Source organism: Brachyhypopomus gauderio, unplaced genomic scaffold (assembly GCF_052324685.1).
Source record: "Brachyhypopomus gauderio isolate BG-103 unplaced genomic scaffold, BGAUD_0.2 sc99, whole genome shotgun sequence".
Taxonomy (NCBI): domain Eukaryota; kingdom Metazoa; phylum Chordata; class Actinopteri; order Gymnotiformes; family Hypopomidae; genus Brachyhypopomus; species Brachyhypopomus gauderio.
Window position 1 is genome coordinate 197,366 of NW_027506920.1, and position 18,706 is coordinate 216,071.

The 18,706-nt window shown below is 39.6% G+C and overlaps 1 protein-coding gene across 1 annotated transcript in view; it reads left to right on the forward strand.

The window, feature by feature from the left end:
- Positions 1-18,706, forward strand: part of upb1 (ureidopropionase, beta) — a 70,295-nt gene that overhangs the window by 51,204 nt on the left and 385 nt on the right. The window contains exons 6-9 of the mRNA XM_076992910.1: positions 9,013-9,182; positions 9,266-9,347; positions 9,955-9,997; positions 10,909-11,063. Of these exons, the coding sequence (XP_076849025.1) occupies positions 9,013-9,182; positions 9,266-9,347; positions 9,955-9,997; positions 10,909-11,063 (450 nt within the window). The remainder of the gene's footprint in view (positions 1-9,012; positions 9,183-9,265; positions 9,348-9,954; positions 9,998-10,908; positions 11,064-18,706) is intronic.

Consider the following 18,706-nt stretch of genomic DNA (forward strand, 5'->3'; position numbering starts at 1 on the left):
GGAGTTCTGTCTTTTTGGTTTCAACTCGTTCTTTATCATTAATCTTCTGACAAATTTTCCGAAATGTTCTCACATACGACAAATAAGTTTCAGCTTCTTCCAGCTGGATTTTACGCTTTTGCTTAGTTAGGGCTCCGCTAGCCTCTAATCTTTTTTTCTCTTTATTAACCTGTGTGACCCAATGCTTCTCGATGTGCTCCCAATCAACCTGATACACACCACGGTCGTCCGGGTCTGGCCACAACCCTTCGGATCGCATCTTTTCAAAACATTTTTTCACATACATCACTGTGTCAGACCTCATTCTCGGCACAGCACGTTTCTCCATAGTATCAACCAAATAATCCTCCAAACCCTTAATATTATCCATGATATAACTCCGGTTTTTAAACTACTTCCAAATTACTTTTGCTTCGATTCAGTAAATTTTAAAACTTTTTCGTTGTACTCACTAGCACTTTAATACCCCCAAATTAATTCAGTAAACTTTATCACTTTATCGTCGTGTTCGCAAGCGCTTTAATTCGCCAGCGCGCACCCCAAGGGCAGACAGACACAAGTTAATATCTCCACACTCCAAACAACTCCGGCTCAACACAGCTCGCGCGAGTTTCACTTCCAGCACTTAAATCGTACGTTTACGGAGCGTCATAAACCAAATTATAATTTCATGCATGAAGATATATGATAATTTTTGTTTTACACTTTAACCTCTTATGAAATGTTTCTCTTGTGCTTGTGTACACAATGATGAACGTCTTTCTTGGGGGCTCATGCAATTTACTCAGGGGTTCAAATGTCCTCTCATAAGAGGCTCATGGATTTATGGGCGTGGGTTTGTAAGTCCCCCAATGAAAGGCTCTCAAGTTTTATTATAGCACGTATGCTCAAACAATTTATACAGGTCTTTATTCAACATAAAACCACACGGTACATGAAAACCAACCCAACACTGCAATTTTGCAAACACGCATACACAGATACAGCTGTAATTTCACCAATCACGCACGCAATTTCAACAAAACACACGGGGGCCCCCCAAAACCGGCTGAGCGCGTCCTCCGGAATTTCTTTGAATATATATTATTCTTGGAATCCCAGGCTACCTACTCATTCTACTCATTCATTTAACCGTGACCGAGCGCGTCCTCCACCGTTCTCCTTTTTTTTTTTTTTTTTTTAGAACAATAGTTCCCCTTTTTTTTTGAACGTGGGCTACCTACTCGTCACCTGAGCGCGTCCTCCACCGTTCTTTTTTAGAACCAAAGTTCTTTTTAAGAACGTGGGCTACCTGCTCTTTCTCTGGGCACGTCCTCCACCGTTCTCTTTTAGAACCAAGGTTCTTTTTAGAACGTGGGCTGCCTACTCTTCAACCGTTTACTGCAGTTTACAGGGCGTCCTCCTCCCGACTTTATGAGTCGTAGGGCAATCCTCCTGTCTATATATCGAGTTTGTAACACGTATACAATTTCAATACTAAATTTACAGAGAGTATTTCGCCTCGACCATTTAGTGACTGAACTTTAATTTAGCCTATGACGTAGTAACATCAGCCAATAGGAGAGAATGGCTCCTTACCTTTTTTCAGACCGCGCGGTTTAGTTCAGTCACCTCACGGACGGATTGACCTCCTCTCTTGTCCTAATTGCAGAATTCGACTCCAGCCAAAAACCATCCTCTGCTACCAATTTGTTGGGAATTTTCTTCTCCGACCCAGACGGGCCCCAACACCGCCCCGATGAACCGACTGGTTTTTGACTGAGTGGTCCAAGCAAAGTCTTGACAACAAAAGTTCTTTTAAAATGATTTATATAGAATATTAATGAATGCAATATAATAGAAGTATTCGTGGTACAAACTCTTCAGTGCACTGGTGCTAGTTGCCTAGGAATCTACCTAACCCAAGTGGATCTCAGCAGTGTCCAAGCGAAAAAGCCTCCCGTGCTGGGCGATGTCCTTTCTTTCATACTCTCTGTCCATAAGTTTCGAATTGTTAAGTTTCGATAACTCCCCAATCCTGGCTGCTCTCCATGGAAATTCACCTGCTCCTCTTCTCCCAGCCTGTGTGCCTGGTTATCTAAAAACTGCTTGCTACACATCCTGCACTGAATAGGCCCCTTCTGTTCTCCTCAAGGCCACTGAGGCCTCCTTACTCCTGCTTTCCCACAGTCTTCCTGAAAAACACTAAATTGACACATCAAGTTATTAGCCTTTAATTTTCTTTTTTCCAACACTAGCTATGTCGCTAGATTTAGTTATGTTCAATGAACCTTATAACAAAGACTTTATTACCGCATAGAGCATTATTTAACCCATTATGTATTTAACAGTGACCGAATTAAAGTATTTTAAAGCATCGGAAAATATTAGATATTAATATTTTATTGTTTTCATCTTTATCAAATGAAACATTCAAGTGAAATGTGTTTTTAGACTGGGCTAACTAGCTAGTTAACTAGCTAACGTTGGCTTACATAAATTAAGGACGTTTTCTTACCTGATGTCACCAATAATGCTTCACTTAAATTTTCTTCCTCTGTGCCCCGTTTCCATCTTATTGTGTGGAATCATCCAACGATAATCCGCTCAAAATAATTTGGCAGGCAGATGTAAAATAATCCAGGTAGCTAGCTAGCCACCACAGCTCGTAGGCCAGGGGTGGGCAATTAATTTTTACAAGGGGCCACACGAGAAACCTGAATTGTGTCAGAGGGCCACACAAACGAAAATGATGTCATTACACTGGCCCCGCCCACCTCGCACGAACTTTCGCAAACAGTGGAGGCGTTTATACTTGCTGCGTCACATTCTGTGTAGTGTTCTCCGAAACGATGTGTGTTAGTATAAAGAAACACCCCTCAAAAACAATGGAAGGAACATTTACCTGACCAATTTTAATGTTGCTTTGTGTTTCAGATTTGAAAAGTGCTGGAATTTAGGCAAAATACTTGAAAATGTTTGAAATTGTAACTACTTCGTTTCACAACAAATAGCCATCTGAATGAACAGTTTTCTTGTATAACATTAACATATACGAGCCTCTTGTAATTCCAGGACGAAACATGAAAGAACGTGAAGACTTTAAACAACCATTAAATAATGTGATAAAAACGAATTATTTTGAATCATTTCGAGTATATATAAAAATATTTAACTTAATTAAGTTTAACGTCCTGGGAAATATTGAAATGGACCTTGAAAGTGACATACAAATGCTTTAATTCCACCTTATAAAGGTGTATGAACCCTGCAAACATGACTTTGTCCATCGCGCTGAGGCGCAGCATGCGCGCAAAGTTACAAAATTTGAGAGGTGCATGACCTCGCGAATCAACAGCGCGCGAGACCCTCGCGCACGGGCAGAGCCACCGCGATTACGTCATTTTCGCCGCGCGGACCCCCGCGCTGCTCGGCTTAAACCTAGCTTTAAAGCACTTCTACGGCACTTCCAAGGTCCATTTCAATATTTCCCAGCTGACTCAGGTTCTCTCTAAGCTCGCTTTTTGGAACGGAAAACCCTGAGTTTTCGTTAACTCTGAGTTTACTTACCCTTTCTTCACTGAATTCGCTTTCTGGAATAGTTCAGTCAGCTATTTGTTGTGAATCGAAATACAGTTACAATTTCAGGCATTTTCAAGTACTTTAGCCAACATTCCAGCACTTTTCAAACCTGGAACACAATTCACAATTATAATTTGTCACGTAAATGTTCCGCCGTTTGCGGAGGTTCGTGAGGGGTGCGGAGTCGCGCGCTATGTTCACTCGCGAAAGTATAAATTTTGCCTTATCTTGTCACTGATCACCTACAGTGTTTCTTGCACAGCTCACACACAAGCACGTACATGCACACGAAATTAACAAAAACGTAGCGCTTTCAAAATAAAAGCGTCACAGTTGTATTGCACGCACGACATAGATATTTGTTAAATTTATGATTGGCCTCTCGCGGGCCGGACAGGGACGCACAACGGGCCGGATGTGGTCCGCAGGCCGTAGTTTGCCCAGGTCTGTCGTAGGCTGACCGACCGTAATGTCCATCGTCAGCACACTCACTGAAATTTTCAAACATGACCTGAGAGGCGCGAACAGTTGTCATTGGCCAGTTTCCTGAATGACAGTCAGATTAACCAATTATGGTTAAAAGCAACACATTGAGCTCAAATCACGTTTATGCCCCTAGCTTAGAGATAACATTTATATTTAAGTGGTTGTTCAAGTTGTGTTTTTATTCCAGTGTGTAACTATAGGCACACACATTTTTAAGTTTAAAAGCCTGTTCCATTACAATGTACGTCTACCAGTAGCTATATCAGTTCATCTGTCTCTCAGTGTGTTACAGGTTATTTCCTTGGTTATGTTCAAGTATAGACCCAGTGTTTAGAAATGTTCCTTTTAAAAGTCCAGCACCCAAACAAACTGCCATTTTCTATTGCCATTGACTGCACAAGAACTAAAATGAGAACAGACATCAATAGAGATGGAACAATCAACAGAAATCTCCTACAGCCAATACTACAGTTACATACTTTAGATATGCCAATGTAAAAATCTAATGTCTGAACTGACATTAGGAAGTCACTCTTCATTCTGTAGGCATCATAAAAATGAGCATTTTCAATTGCAGAAATTATTTTCTTTTTCGTCAAATCAATTACCATCACGTTCTGTGGCAAATTAATATGTCCGAACCTATATATTTTGTTCTGTGTACATTTTTCTCCTGAACATCAATGGATCCTCTGAATTATGAGGACGCCTAACAATCAAAATACGAGTATTGATACATGTAAGCTAATACTATGAAAACCACATTCATTTCTGACATTGAAAATCATGTTTAAACCAGCAGTGTCAAAAGACATAAGATTTTGATTAAAATGACAGAGAAAAAAACTTTTTAGTTCTTACAGACATAAACCTTTATATAATCAACCGAATGTTTAATTGCAGATAATTGCTGTAATTATACATGAATCTGTATATAATTTAAGAAAGCAGAAAAATACCGTATAAATAATACTGTATTATTTCCGTAAAAAAACGAGAAAAGCATGTAACTTGTAATTATTGTCATAATATTTAAATACTTAGATACTTTGTCAAATTACAAATAATGTCTGTAATTTTACAAAGTTTTGCATACAACTGGAAAAAACGTTAAAATACATTAAATATTTACAGTTATTTTCCATAAAATTAGGATTTTTTTTACAGTGCAGTATAACCCCAGAACTCAACCAACTCAGTACTCGACATATTAGGAGTTTGGATATTTGGAGAAAATTTTGTCTCGGAGCTCGAAAAAAACAGAATCCACCCTGACTCATAAGACCTTAGTAAACAAAATACAGTTCATGCTTCGGTCACATGCTGTTAGTTGCCGTTGGTGTTCAATGGGATTTAAACCAGTTTGAGGCTGTGCTCCAAGCTTTAGCTTTAGACAAAAACATGGGTCCCAATAGCAGAAAAGCAGAAGAGGAAAACGGTAAGAACAACAATAGAGTTGAAAAAGGTGATCATGGAGAAGTGAAAAAGGCATTCATGTGATGGACTTAGCACTGGAATTCAACGGATTAATCCATTTTAAGTTTTTCTTATGGGAAAAATTGATTCGGAACTCTACTGCATCGCTTCTCGATGCTCTTTCCGGAACGAATTAGCATAGAGTTGCAGGGTTCTACTGTATGTGATTCCTATGCAGATATAAGCATAATTGCTGGGTTATAGCTTTTTCTATGGTCTTGCATATAAATGATATGTTCGAAATGGGTCTATGACTAGTACAGTTGGATCAAGATTTGAGCACAGACAGGTTTGTGCAGATAAAGGCAGAATGAGGAAGGTTTCTGTTTGACAAATTCATCAGATTAAGAGAGCAGCTTCTGAAATGCCATTACAAAGTAGCAAACAGGTATTTTATGCTTTTGAATATATATAATTTATGGTTTAAATACTGCTGTTTCACTCCTCTTAGGATCATTTCACATAGGACTACACAATGACCTTGACATTTAGGAAATAAGATAAGATAAACCTTTATTGATCCCATGAATGGGAAATTCAGTTTCCCCAGGACCCCAGTGTAAAGCACCGAGAACCTAGAGCGGCCACACTTTAGGGTGCCGCCGTACAGATTAGGGAGAAACATTAGGAGGAGACAAAAAAAATATGACTACAAAAAAAATCCCCATAGCACATACAAGCATTGATAACACAGACAGTAGGCAGTGAGAGGCGTGATTCATTCAGATAGGGAGATGGGAGCCAGAGGCCTGGCGCACAGTCTTTGTGTCAAAGTTCGCAGTGGAAGGCGAGAGCCATCTCTGACAGTCTCTGTGTGGGGGTAGGAGCAGGTAACCAAGATGACGACCTTCTGGGAGAAACTTGTTTGGGCGCAAATGCAGATAATCATGAATGAAGAATTTAGCAGGGAGCTCGTCCTTGAGTGTTTGAGCACATGAACTCCCCTTAAGTCAGCGTTCTCCCAACTGATCCAACTTCACGCGTAGAGCATTGATTCCATCCATGACCAAATCCAGCTTTTTAACAGTCACAGTCTGTGTTCCAACAGCTCTACCCACCGCATGGATCATGTTGGGCACTTGGCGTGGGCGTTCGATAACTGACCCCACTCTTTTAATTTCCCAATACACCAGGGCAATGCCTAATCCAATCAGCAGAAACCCCGCGATCAAAGTTCCAAATAAGAACACATCCTCAGCATCTTCCAGGGAGAGAGGCGCAAGACACAAACTACGCCACGTCCAGACATGTGGGTCAGGGCCGGCGCCACGGGTGGGCAAAAGGGGGCGTCGCCCCCTCAGGCGAGGTGTCCGGCCCCTTAATGTAAATAATAAGACCCATTTATTTTACAAGAATTGCCACATGGCGCCCCCTCACCCGCTCGCTCAACAATCGTTACATGCCACTCCCCGTCAACAGCTTACGGTCCGTCCGTCCCCGCGCTCAACAACTTACGTTTGCCCCCCTGAATTTTTCTGACGCCCCCCCACTGTATATGTTCTGCCGCCGGCCCTGATGTGGGTTCTCCCGCACCATGACTCCATGTGGAAAAAATAATGTCAAATGCCAAGAGACCACCTGATCAAATCTTTGTTTTCTTTGTTAAAGTTCGAGGAACAACGTCAGGAAACTAAGACGAGACAAAGAAGCTAAGCTAGCTAGAGGGAGTGCAGGAGCAGAGATAAAGTGCGACCGCCTCTCATGAAAGCCGGAAGAGAAGATTATCATAAATTGTGTGTTCTCTAATTTCCTGACCATCATTTGCATCGACAATTTAGAAAAAATGTTCAATTGAGAAAAATATCACTTAATTTTGGGACATCGTGTATTGTCCCATATTGTATATTACACATTATAATAGAAAATACTAAATTGTTAAATAAGTTATGCATGTAGATTGCATAATATAAAAGCAATATGTCATGTAAAAAAAAACATTTTATTTTTTTTATTGCTGTTGCTGTTTTCTCACCTTCAGCTATAGCACAGACTCCAGACACCTTTGCTTTTCAAACACCTGCAGCGAGTGACAGTAACAAAGGAGAAAATAAAGGAACTGATTGCATTGTTTTTGTCAGCGAAAATGTGCGAAAATGTAGATCATAGATTTAAAAAGCCAGCATTTTATGACAATAGAGTAATTCACAAGGCACTTCAGAGGACAGCAACAGCAAGATGCAGCTCTAGACAGCAACAGCAAGATGCAGCTCTAGAAGCCAGTGACCTCCACGATGTGAACAGTGGAGGAGGAACCACAAATTTCCACTGTTTGAAAATGTTTGATGAAACAGCAACTGTAGATGCTGCAAGGATGGATAACTTGCACCAACACAAAACCTGTGACATAATCCAAATGAAGGATACTGTCACGGTGAGGGGGCCGGGTCGCCACCAGAGGGCGCCCAACCCGGCCAGCAGCCGATCCCAGCACACACCCCCGCGCACGCAGCCACTCCCACAGTCACAATCACCATCATACTGAGCACCTGTTTCTTGTTTACTTTGCACTTCTTAAGCCCGCAGGTCGTCTGGTCCAGTGCTGCACATTGCCGCTACACGAGCGTCTCTGGTTGATAGCACGTCCCTACCGTGTGTGTACGCTACGAGCTTCACCTTGCATCTACAGTGTATGCGCTACGAGCTTTACCTTGCATCTACAGTGTGTGCGCTACGAGCTTTACCTTGCATCTACAGTGTGTGCGCTACGAGCTTTACCTTGCATCTACAGTGTGTGCGCTACGAGCTTTACCGTGCATTACTTGCTGTTTATGCGCTACGAGTATTACTGGTTGCCATGGATAATAAACCACCTTCTGTCCAACCCACGTCTCCGGCTGCCTCTGTCCCGACGCCCCCGGCGTCACAGATACAATAACCAGAAATCAATCAATCACATTTTATTTATATAGCGCTTTTTACAACAGTTGTTTGAATTTGATGAGGCAATTATTATTATTATTTCAGCAAATTCCATACATGAATATGCTGACTAGTTCCAAAAATTACTTTTATGAGCATCTCTCAAAGACCTGCATCTTCCCTTTTCCTTTTTGAAATGTATGATAGCACAAGTAAATTCTTCCTTCTTGTGTTCTAACATTTGTTCACGCGATAACATGCCTTGTAGCACTTTGCAGCTGGCAATATCCATCCAACTGTCATGGAAATTATTGTGAAATTTTAATGGCTTGTTCTGGCAAGGTGAGGGGCAGTCAGGAACCTCTCTGTAGTTGGGATGCTAAATATTCATAGTTTATGGCCATATTACAAGTAAATAATATGTTGAAATGTAAATAGTGTTTTAGCATTACTATATAATTTCACCTCAGTTTACAGGTGTGTGGTCGTCAGTGTGACCCAAACACAGAGAGTAGCTAAAAAGCAAACCTACTCTGTATTCTATTGATAGTTTGGTATAAGTCTATCCAAACCTGTTACATCTTCACATTAAATCCAATGTGTTGAATTTTCTCTTCTGCTTCTAATTAGTCTACATACTACGTGGAAGGCAACACAGGCCATCGTGTCTTTCAGACACAATTTGGAAAAATAGCTGTGAATATCTGCTATGGCCGCCATCACCCTCTTAATTGGTTCATGTATAGCATGAATGGAGCAGAGATCATCTTCAATCCCTCAGCCACAGTGGGAGCTCTCAGGTGGAAAGCACACACCATTACCCTTCTTCCAGAAGAGTAGGTTCATTTTCTTCAGATAACACATGTCCTGACTTTTGTTACAGTGAACCAATGTGGTCAATTGAGGCTAGGAATGCTGCCATTGCCAACCATTGCTTCACCTGTTCAATCAACAGAGTGGGCACGGTAGGTAACTTAATAAGAGAAACGAACATATGTATAAAGGTGTGCAAATTATTTTTGTTTTAGTATTATATTAGTAGCATTTAGTTACCATTCAAGAGCTTATTGGGCTTATTAGTCTAGGTTCACATGAGAGGGCTGTGGTTACACATCTGAAAATTTCATCATCACTTAATATCCCTTGTAGTTATAATTCTCTTTTTACAAAACACAGACTTGGAAGTATCGCTTATCGAAGTATCGCTTATTTTTGTATTACACAAGTATCGCTTAGTATGTACTACACATAATACTTTGGCGTGCATACAAATTTTTATGTACATATTCGTCGATTTGCAATGTTGCCGTCTTGTTTGCTTTCATCCCTGTCCTCCATACTGTCAGAAATAGTAATTAAAAATACTTTGTATTATGTGTTCTGCTGAAGGATAAGAGCCAATATCACTGCATATATTTTATTATTATTAACCATTTTGGTTCTCACAATCAAACATTTCTAGTGAGAATTATTTTATATGTAGTGCTCTATAGTTGTTACTAGTTCATATGATATACTTTATGAAGAATTTTAGTGCAGCAAAATAATTACATAATGTATTTTACATTCCAGGAGTATTTCAAGAATGAATTCACATCTGGAGATGGGAAGAAAGGTATTTCTCCTCGGCAATTGCCGTTTGTGTCAGAGTCTGTTAATTTTATGTATTTAGACAATGTCTACAATAAATTAGTACTGTACTGCAACAGAAAATCTTAACAAATGCATATATTACTTAATAGGTTAATTAGTGACTGCTGATGATAGGTCAGTTGGCAACAAGGGGGAGGGGACTTGTGACAGCCTGGAAAGGCAGCTGACAGGAGGCAGTAGAACCTATTGGGTGTTGACATGGGCTGGCAGTTATATGGCATTATTTCAACCATGGGCATCAAATCAAGTTACAGTGAGACAGAGATGCAATGATGCCTGATATCAGTAGAAGAACTCAGTAGAGAAGAGCAGTGAACTTCTTCTTTTCAGGGTTTTTAGACTACCGGTATATCTGTGTGTGGTATTTGCTCAGGACCACACAGTTTGTTGTGGATGATATTTAGGTTGCATCGGGTACTGAATAGAATATTCTTAGCTGATGAGAGGCTGTTTTGAAGATTTGCTTTAATTACGGGTGAATAATTGGGATATAGAGACTAGAGGCTTTATAGCAAAGTCATGCACTTTGCTAGCTGCCGAGTTTGATTTTAAATGACATTCTCCAAGAGAATGTTTTATTAGAAGTAGCTGAATGGGCTAGTCAGTGGCTGTAGTTCAGGAAGTCACATATTAGTTGGGGGGGGATGCATCATAATGTGTCACATGACCAGTAGAACTTGTGTGGCTGCAGCTTTAGTCACTGGGTAGTCATTTGGCCTAACTATATGGAACTGATAACACTGAGCAAATGGCCATACTCATCCAGAAGGCAGTTACAAAGTGGGCTTGGAGGGGGGTGGGTATTGAACCCTCTGGAGGAATACCTTAGCCTTGTATGTATAATTGTATTTTCTGATATCTCTCCTATTGTAGCACATCATGAATTTGGTCACTTTTATGGGTCCAGCTATGTGGCTGCACCTGATGGCAGTCGGTCTCCAGGACTGTCGAGAACTCAAGATGGGTTATTAGTAGCAGAGGTAGATTTAAACCTAAATCGTCAAATGGCAGACAAGTGGAACTTTAAGGTGAGTTAGGGAACACAAACTACACAGGTACATTGAGATCTATTTTAATTCCAACAGTTCTAGACCTTAATTTTACTACCTTAATCTTACAGACTTAATTTTAAGAATTTTTTTAGTCACAGGTAATCTACATCTGTGCTTTCTAACTGGTTTCTATTAGAAAACAATTGGGTATAAGTTAATATTGATCTTGCAGAGACAATCTACATGCATACATGTTATAAATAATTGGTGACTTCCAATATCTGCATATACACTCACCAGACACTTTATTAGGTACACCTGTCCAAGTGCTCATTAACACAAATATCTAGACAGCCAATCACATGGCAGCAACTCAATGAATTTAGGCATGTAGACATGACCAAGACGATCTGCTGCAGTTCAAACCGAGCATCACAATGGGGAAGATTGGTGATTTAAGTGACTTTTTTTTTCTCAAAAAATATAAACTATCCAGTGAGTGGCAGTACTGTGGGTGCATATTGCCTTGTTGATTCCAGAGGTCAGAGGAGAGAGGAGCTAATAGAATGGTAACAGTAACTCAAATAATCAGTCGTTACAACCAAGACGTGCAGAAGAGCATCTCTGGGACTTCCGGTTGGGAGCATCGCCAAGATGGATGCACGGTGAGGGAGCTCCCCGTTGAACCAGTATAATTAAGAAAATATCCTCATACAAACCAAATAAATGACTTGACAAGTTATGTAGAGATAGAGGATAAGAAACGACATCACCATTTTCAGGAGTAAGAGTCGTTTGAAGACAAGTGGGTGGAAAACGCGAACATAGCAACCCGTAGCTAATAGGCTTAAGCTAACAAGAAGAATGGCCGACTTGGAAATTATTCTGCAAGAACTAAGAGGGTTTCGCCAAGAAATTAAAGAGCAATTTGGAGCAATAAAAGAAGAAATAGTTAAGGCGAATACCAGACTAGATGAAGCAGAAGGGCGAATTGAGAGAGCAGAAGGAAGACTTCAAAACACAGAGGAAGTTATCACGGCCATGCTAAAGCTACACACAAAGCTGGAGGACAAAATGCTGGACCTGGAAAGTCGCTCAAGACGCGACAATATAAGGATATATGGGGTACCGGAGGGATCTGAGAAAGACTCGAATACAATGCTTTCATTTGTGGAAAACCTGCTACGTGACGGTCTCGAGCTGAATGACGACATGCCAGATCTGCAGATCGAAAGAGCACACCGGTCGCTGGGAACGCAACCGCCGGCGGGTGCTCCACCGCGCTCCATTATAGTTAGGTTTTTAAGTTTCAAAACTAAAGAAACACTACTCCGCAGAGCGTGGCGGGGAGGGGGATTCACCTGGCAAGAAAAACGTATAAATCTGGACCATGATTACCCGCCTCTAATACTCCAGAAACGAAGAGAATACACAGAGATACGTAGAATGTTGAAAGAAAACAAAATCCAGTTTCAGACCCTCTTCCCGGCCAGGCTGCGTGTGAGACACGAAGATGGAACCAAAACCTACGACACCATAGAGGAAGCGACAGAGGACCTGCAAAAAAGAGGCTATACGGTGACAACCATCACACCTCCGGAGACCCTCATAGATCAGGTACAGCGACTGTCCTGGAAGAAAGTGGACAAACGAGTAAGAAAGGGCACAGCTGAAAGGGAAACAAGCTATAAGAAGAAGCTCCGAACCTTTAGGAGACTATCACCGACTCACTCTGGGACCTGAAAACTTTTGTAAGATACTAAGAAGAAAATTGGTGGAAATAAGAAATAGGATAACTGGTCGGCAAGGGACTCTTTTTTCACTTTGGAGACTTTTTACTTTCTTTAATTGTTTTGGGATATGAAACGGCGACTGGTAAGGGCCTCTCCCTTTGCACAAAGGGAGACTTCACTCTTCGAGCCAACTCGGCTGGCTCAACAGGGTCAGGTTAATAGACCCCTACATGGGAAGCCACAAGTTCAATGTATGTTTATCATGTTGTTCATTGTTATGTTAATATTTCAGACCCCGCGTGTTCTCGTGGGGAAGGGGAAATACATAGATTTATTGTGGAAAGGAAAAAACTATTATGCAGAACAGGTTTTTAAAGATAGCATCATTTAATATAAATGGAGTACTCAATCCAGTCAAGAGGGGGAAAATTTTATCAAAATTAAAGAAAGATAAAGTTCAAATTGCCTTCCTACAAGAAACACACCTCAATGACGCCGAACATATTAAATTGAAAAGCCCAGGATTTAAACATGTTTACTTTTCTTCATATGGTCCGGGAAGGCGGAGAGGGGTGGCGATTCTGATATCCAAAGGGGTGAATTATGAACACATTTCAGAATACAGGGATAAGGAAGGAAGATTTGTTATGGTTATAGGTAAAATAGAAGGGAATGTGATGAGTCTTCTCAATGTGTATATACCACCGGGTAGTGACTGGTCCTTCTACAAACATATGGTTGACTTAATGACAACAAAAAGTCAAGGGATATTAATAAGTGGTGGGGATTTTAATATTCGAATGAATCCAAAAATTGACTCATCAAACGGGAAATCAGATACGAAAAACATCAGTAGAAAATTAAACACCTGGATGAGTGAAGTGGGTATCATGGACGTGTGGAGAGAACTGAACCCGACGAGCCGAGATTACACACATTACTCACGTGCTCATGATGTCTATTCACGTATCGACTACTTTTTTATGCTTAAAGGAGATCTCTTCAGGGAGAACAAATGTGAAATAGGACTCAGCACAATTTCAGATCATGGACCCGTTTATATGTCTATTCATTTGAATCATAAAAAGGGATTCACACTATGGAGACTGAACTCAAACATTCTAAATAATACGGCTATAAAAGATAAATTGAAAAGTGAAATCAAATTGTACCTGGAACATAATGATAATGGAGAAGTATCCCCACCCATTCTCTGGGATGCATTAAAAGCAGTGATGAGAGGCAGAATAATAGCCATCTCCGCATATGAAAAGAAAACTAAAGAATTAAAACTTAAAAAATTAGAGGAGGAATTAAAGATACTTCAGAAGGAGCACACAAAATCACTCAAGGAGGATTTAAAACACAAGATGATAAAAATAAAAAAAGAAATAGACGAAATTAATACCCAGGAAGTTCAAAAAAAGCTCCTCTTTGTAAAGCAGCAATACTATGAGGCAGGTGGGAAATCACTGAAACTACTATCATACAGGTTAAGAAAACAACAATCAGATAGAACTATATACAAAATAAGAAATATAGAAACAAAGGGAATAGAAACTAACCCAGAGAAAATACAACAGTGCTTTCAAAAATATTATAAAACACTATATTCACAACCACAGACAAGTAATCACAGCCAAATAGATGCCTTTCTGTCCCAGATTAATCTCCCAAGGATCACGGATGAGCAAAACGCGAAATTAGTAGCTAAAATAACAAAAGAAGAAATATACTCGGCAATTAAGAGAATGAAAGGGGGTAAATCACCAGGGACGGATGGTTTTCCCACAGAATGGTACAAAACAATGCAAGACCAAATAATTCCAACATTAGTAAAAACATTCAACTGGATTCTAGAAAACAAAATCCCCCCACCCTCGTGGAGCGAGGCAATTATTTCGATCATACCTAAAGAGGGGAGGGACAAATTGGAGTGTGAGAATTACCGCCCTGTGAGTCTCCTAAACAATGATTATAAATTGTTCACTTCTATAATATCCAGACGAATAGAAGAGATATTACCAATACTAATACATGAAGACCAGACAGGATTTATTAGACACAGACAGACCCAAGATAATATTAGGAAAACATTACATGTTATGAAACATATCACGGAACAAAAACTGGAGGCACTGATATTAAGTTTGGACGCAGAGAAGGCGTTTGATTCAGTGAGATGGTCATTTTTATATAAAGTACTCTCGAAATTCGGCTTTCATACAACCATAATCAACATGTTTGCAGCATTATATAATAAACCAACAGCTAGAATTAAAATCAATGGAGAATTAACCAATTCAATCACCCTGGAAAGAGGAACGAGACAGGGGTGCTGTGCATCGCCACTCCTTTTCGCCCTGTTTATAGAACCCATTAATCAACTAATTAAACAAAGAGCTGATATAAAAGGGGTAACAATGACATCAGGGGAACAAAAATTATCTCTATTTGCTGATGACCTATTAATATACATAACACAACCTACTCAGACACTCCCAAAATTAATGAAAGTGCTGGAAGAGTTCGGCTTGGTTTCTGGATATAAAATTAATATTAACAAAACTCAAGTATTAACATTTAAATACGACCCTCCGTCTTTAATCAAGACCAGGTACAATTGGAATTGGGAAGCAGACTCCATTAAATATTTGGGGGTTAAATTACCTAGAGATTTCACAAAACTGTATAACATCAACTACGAACCGTTAAATGCAAAGATAAGAGCTGATTTGCAAAGATGGAATGTTATCCCCTTTCTAGGTTTAAACTCTCGAATAGAGTCAATTAGGATGAATATTCTCCCAAGGATGTTGTACCTATTTCAGTGTCTACCAGTCAAAATACCCCATAAACAATTCATAGAATGGGATAGATTAATAGCAAGATATCTATGGCAAGGGAAAAGAGCCAGAATTAAATTTAAAACACTACAACTAAGGAAAGAAAGGGGCGGCATGGGACTTCCTTGTCTACAGGATTACTATCATGCAGCCCAACTAAGACCTTTGGTCTGCTTGTGTTCCCCATCATATAAAGCAGCATGGAAAGAGATGGATGGAACAAAAATTAAGGGAATTCCAATAACTGCTTTTCTGAGTGATAACAAATTACTAGAAAAACATGGGACCCCAGAAGATTCTGTAGTGGGCAGTTTTTTTAAGTCCTGGCAGGAAATAGTGAAAATTTACAGACCAAAAGATATATCTAAAAAGATGAGATGGTGTGCTTATGATTCGGACTTTACTCCAAACAAAATCGACAACAGATTTAAGTCATGGATTACGAAAGGTTTAACTACCTACCATTCATTCGTTCAAGAAGGAGTTTTTCAAAGTTTTGAAACCCTCCAGAAGAAACATGGTTTGGAGAGGGACGACTTTTTTAGGTACCTACAAGTGAGGCATTATTTTAATAACAACATTAAAGATGGATTAGACAAGGAAGAACCAGGGTTTATGAACGTCTTTTTATCATTAACAAAAACGGGGACGTGTAAGAAAATTATATCCAATCTATACAATGCCATACAATTATCCAAAAAAGATAACACAGAATATATAAAAAGGAAATGGGAAAGGGAAATAGGAGTGATAATCACAGAGGAGGACTGGGAGAAAATATGCCAATTACAATGGCTTTCAACAGGCTCAAATGCATGGAGGGAATTTTGCTGGAAAAGTGTTGTGAGATTTTTTATTACACCCATACAACAAAGATACCAGGGTGGCAGTGATGCCTGCTGGAGATTATGTGGGTTTACTGGGGCCAACCACTTCCATGTTTTTTGGGACTGTCAAGGAATAAGGTCATTCTGGGAAGAGATCCATAAACATATCGAAAATATATTTAATGTTAATATTCCATTGAAATGTGAAACTTTGTTTTTGGGCAATATACTGTTTGAAACATGGACTGTAAGAGACAAAAAACTGCTTGCTATATTGTTGGCAGCCAGTAAGAAATGTGTTACGAGGAAATGGTTGAAAGTGGATCCCCCTATCATCGACGACTGGATTGACATTATGTACGAGATTTATGTTATGGAGAAGATTTCTTTCTCTCTCAAAATGGAAAAGGAAAACTTTTATAAGACCTGGACTAAATGGACTGAGTACATAAGGCCAATTAGGCCAGAATTTCTTTGGCTTTAATACTGTCCTATTGGATGATTGCCCCCTTTTGTGTTCTTGGTTTATTATTTGTTTTTGAGAATAATCTAGGTTTAGTTAAGAAAATTCCAGAAAGGCAAATGAACGGATGTGCTAAACTTTCCTGTGGAAAACTGAAATGTCTATGATGGAAATATGTCTTTCTAAATAAAAAGAGAATGATAAAAAAAAAGAAGAGCATCTCTGAATGCACAACTCGTTGAAACTTGAGGCAGATGGGCTACAGCAGCAGAAGACCACACCGGGTGCCACTCCTGTCAGCTAAGAACAGGAAACTGAGGCTACAATTCACACAGGCTCACCAAAATTGGACAATAGAAAATTGGAAAAACGTTGCCTGGTCTGATAAGTCTCCATTTCTGCTGCGACATTTGGATGGTAGGGTCAGAATTTGGCATCAACAACATGAAAGCATGAATCCATCTTGCCTTGTATCAATGGTTCAGGCTGGTAGTGGTGGTGCAATGGTGTGGGGGATATTTTCCTGGCACACTTTGGGCCCATTAGTACCAATTAAGCATCGTGTCAACACCACAGCCTACCTGAGTGTTGTTGCTGACCATGTCCATCCCTTGATGACCACAGTGTACCCATCTTCTGATGACTTCCAGCAGAATAACGTGCCATGTCATAAAGCGTGAATCATTTCAGACTGGTTTCTTGAACATGACAATGAATTCACTGTACTCGATTGGCCTCCACAGTCACCAGATCTCAATCCAATAGAGCACCTTTGGGATGTGGTGGAACGGGAGATTCACATCATGGATGTGCAGCTGACAAATCTGCAGCAACTGCGTGATGCTATCATGTCAATATGGACCAGACTCTCTGAGGAATGTTTCCAGTACCTTGTTGAATCTATGCCACAGAGGATTAAGGGGGTTCTGAAGGCAAAAGGGGGTCCAACCCAGCAGTAGTAAGGTGTACCTAATAAAGTGTCCAGGGAGTGTATATTGCCAGACATTTTCTTCAATTGATGTAAATTGGTTACAATTATTTGTGGCTAATTTATGCTGAAGATTTATCCTGCTAATATTGATTATATTGATTATAATATTGATAAAGATTTATCAAGGCTAATATTGCATGTATCTCTAATGAAACCTAAGCTAGAAAGGGTTGTCTACTGTGATCATTTAAAAAATCTGCATCAGCATGTGCTGATCATTGTGTATATTTCTTCTGAGTGAATTATGAGTCTTGGACATCAATCAAACTCTGTCCAAGTTCAGTTCTCATATGTCCATCAGTGATTTCAACTGATGTTTGAGCAATATTTTATAACTACCCTCTGTTGCTTATATTCAATCAAGCCTCGCTGTATGTGTCAATATTTTTGCTAAGGCTTATACCAATACAACATACATTCAACTCTGTAAAGCTTTTTTTATTTAATTTTTCTTACAAAAATTGTTTTAGTGCTTAAAAGTGTTTGTCAATGTAGGCAACAAACAGAAATTATTAGTAAAATTATACAAATGTTTTTCTATTGAACTTTAGTGATAAAATATTTGTCAATACCTGAAATTTTATGACAAAAATCAAACTAAATAGGAAACAAAGCTGTGGCACAGAGTAAATGGGAAACACTCTAAAATAAAAAAAAAAACAAATAAATCAATGATCAGTTAAAGAAAACATTTATAAGTAGTTCCCCAGTAGTTTGCTGCTGTCTCGTTTGGACATTAGCTTATTCTCCCTGGGAATATAGGGACAGATCAAAATAAGGTGAAACTTAAGATAAAAGTCCATCATGAGTATATGTATT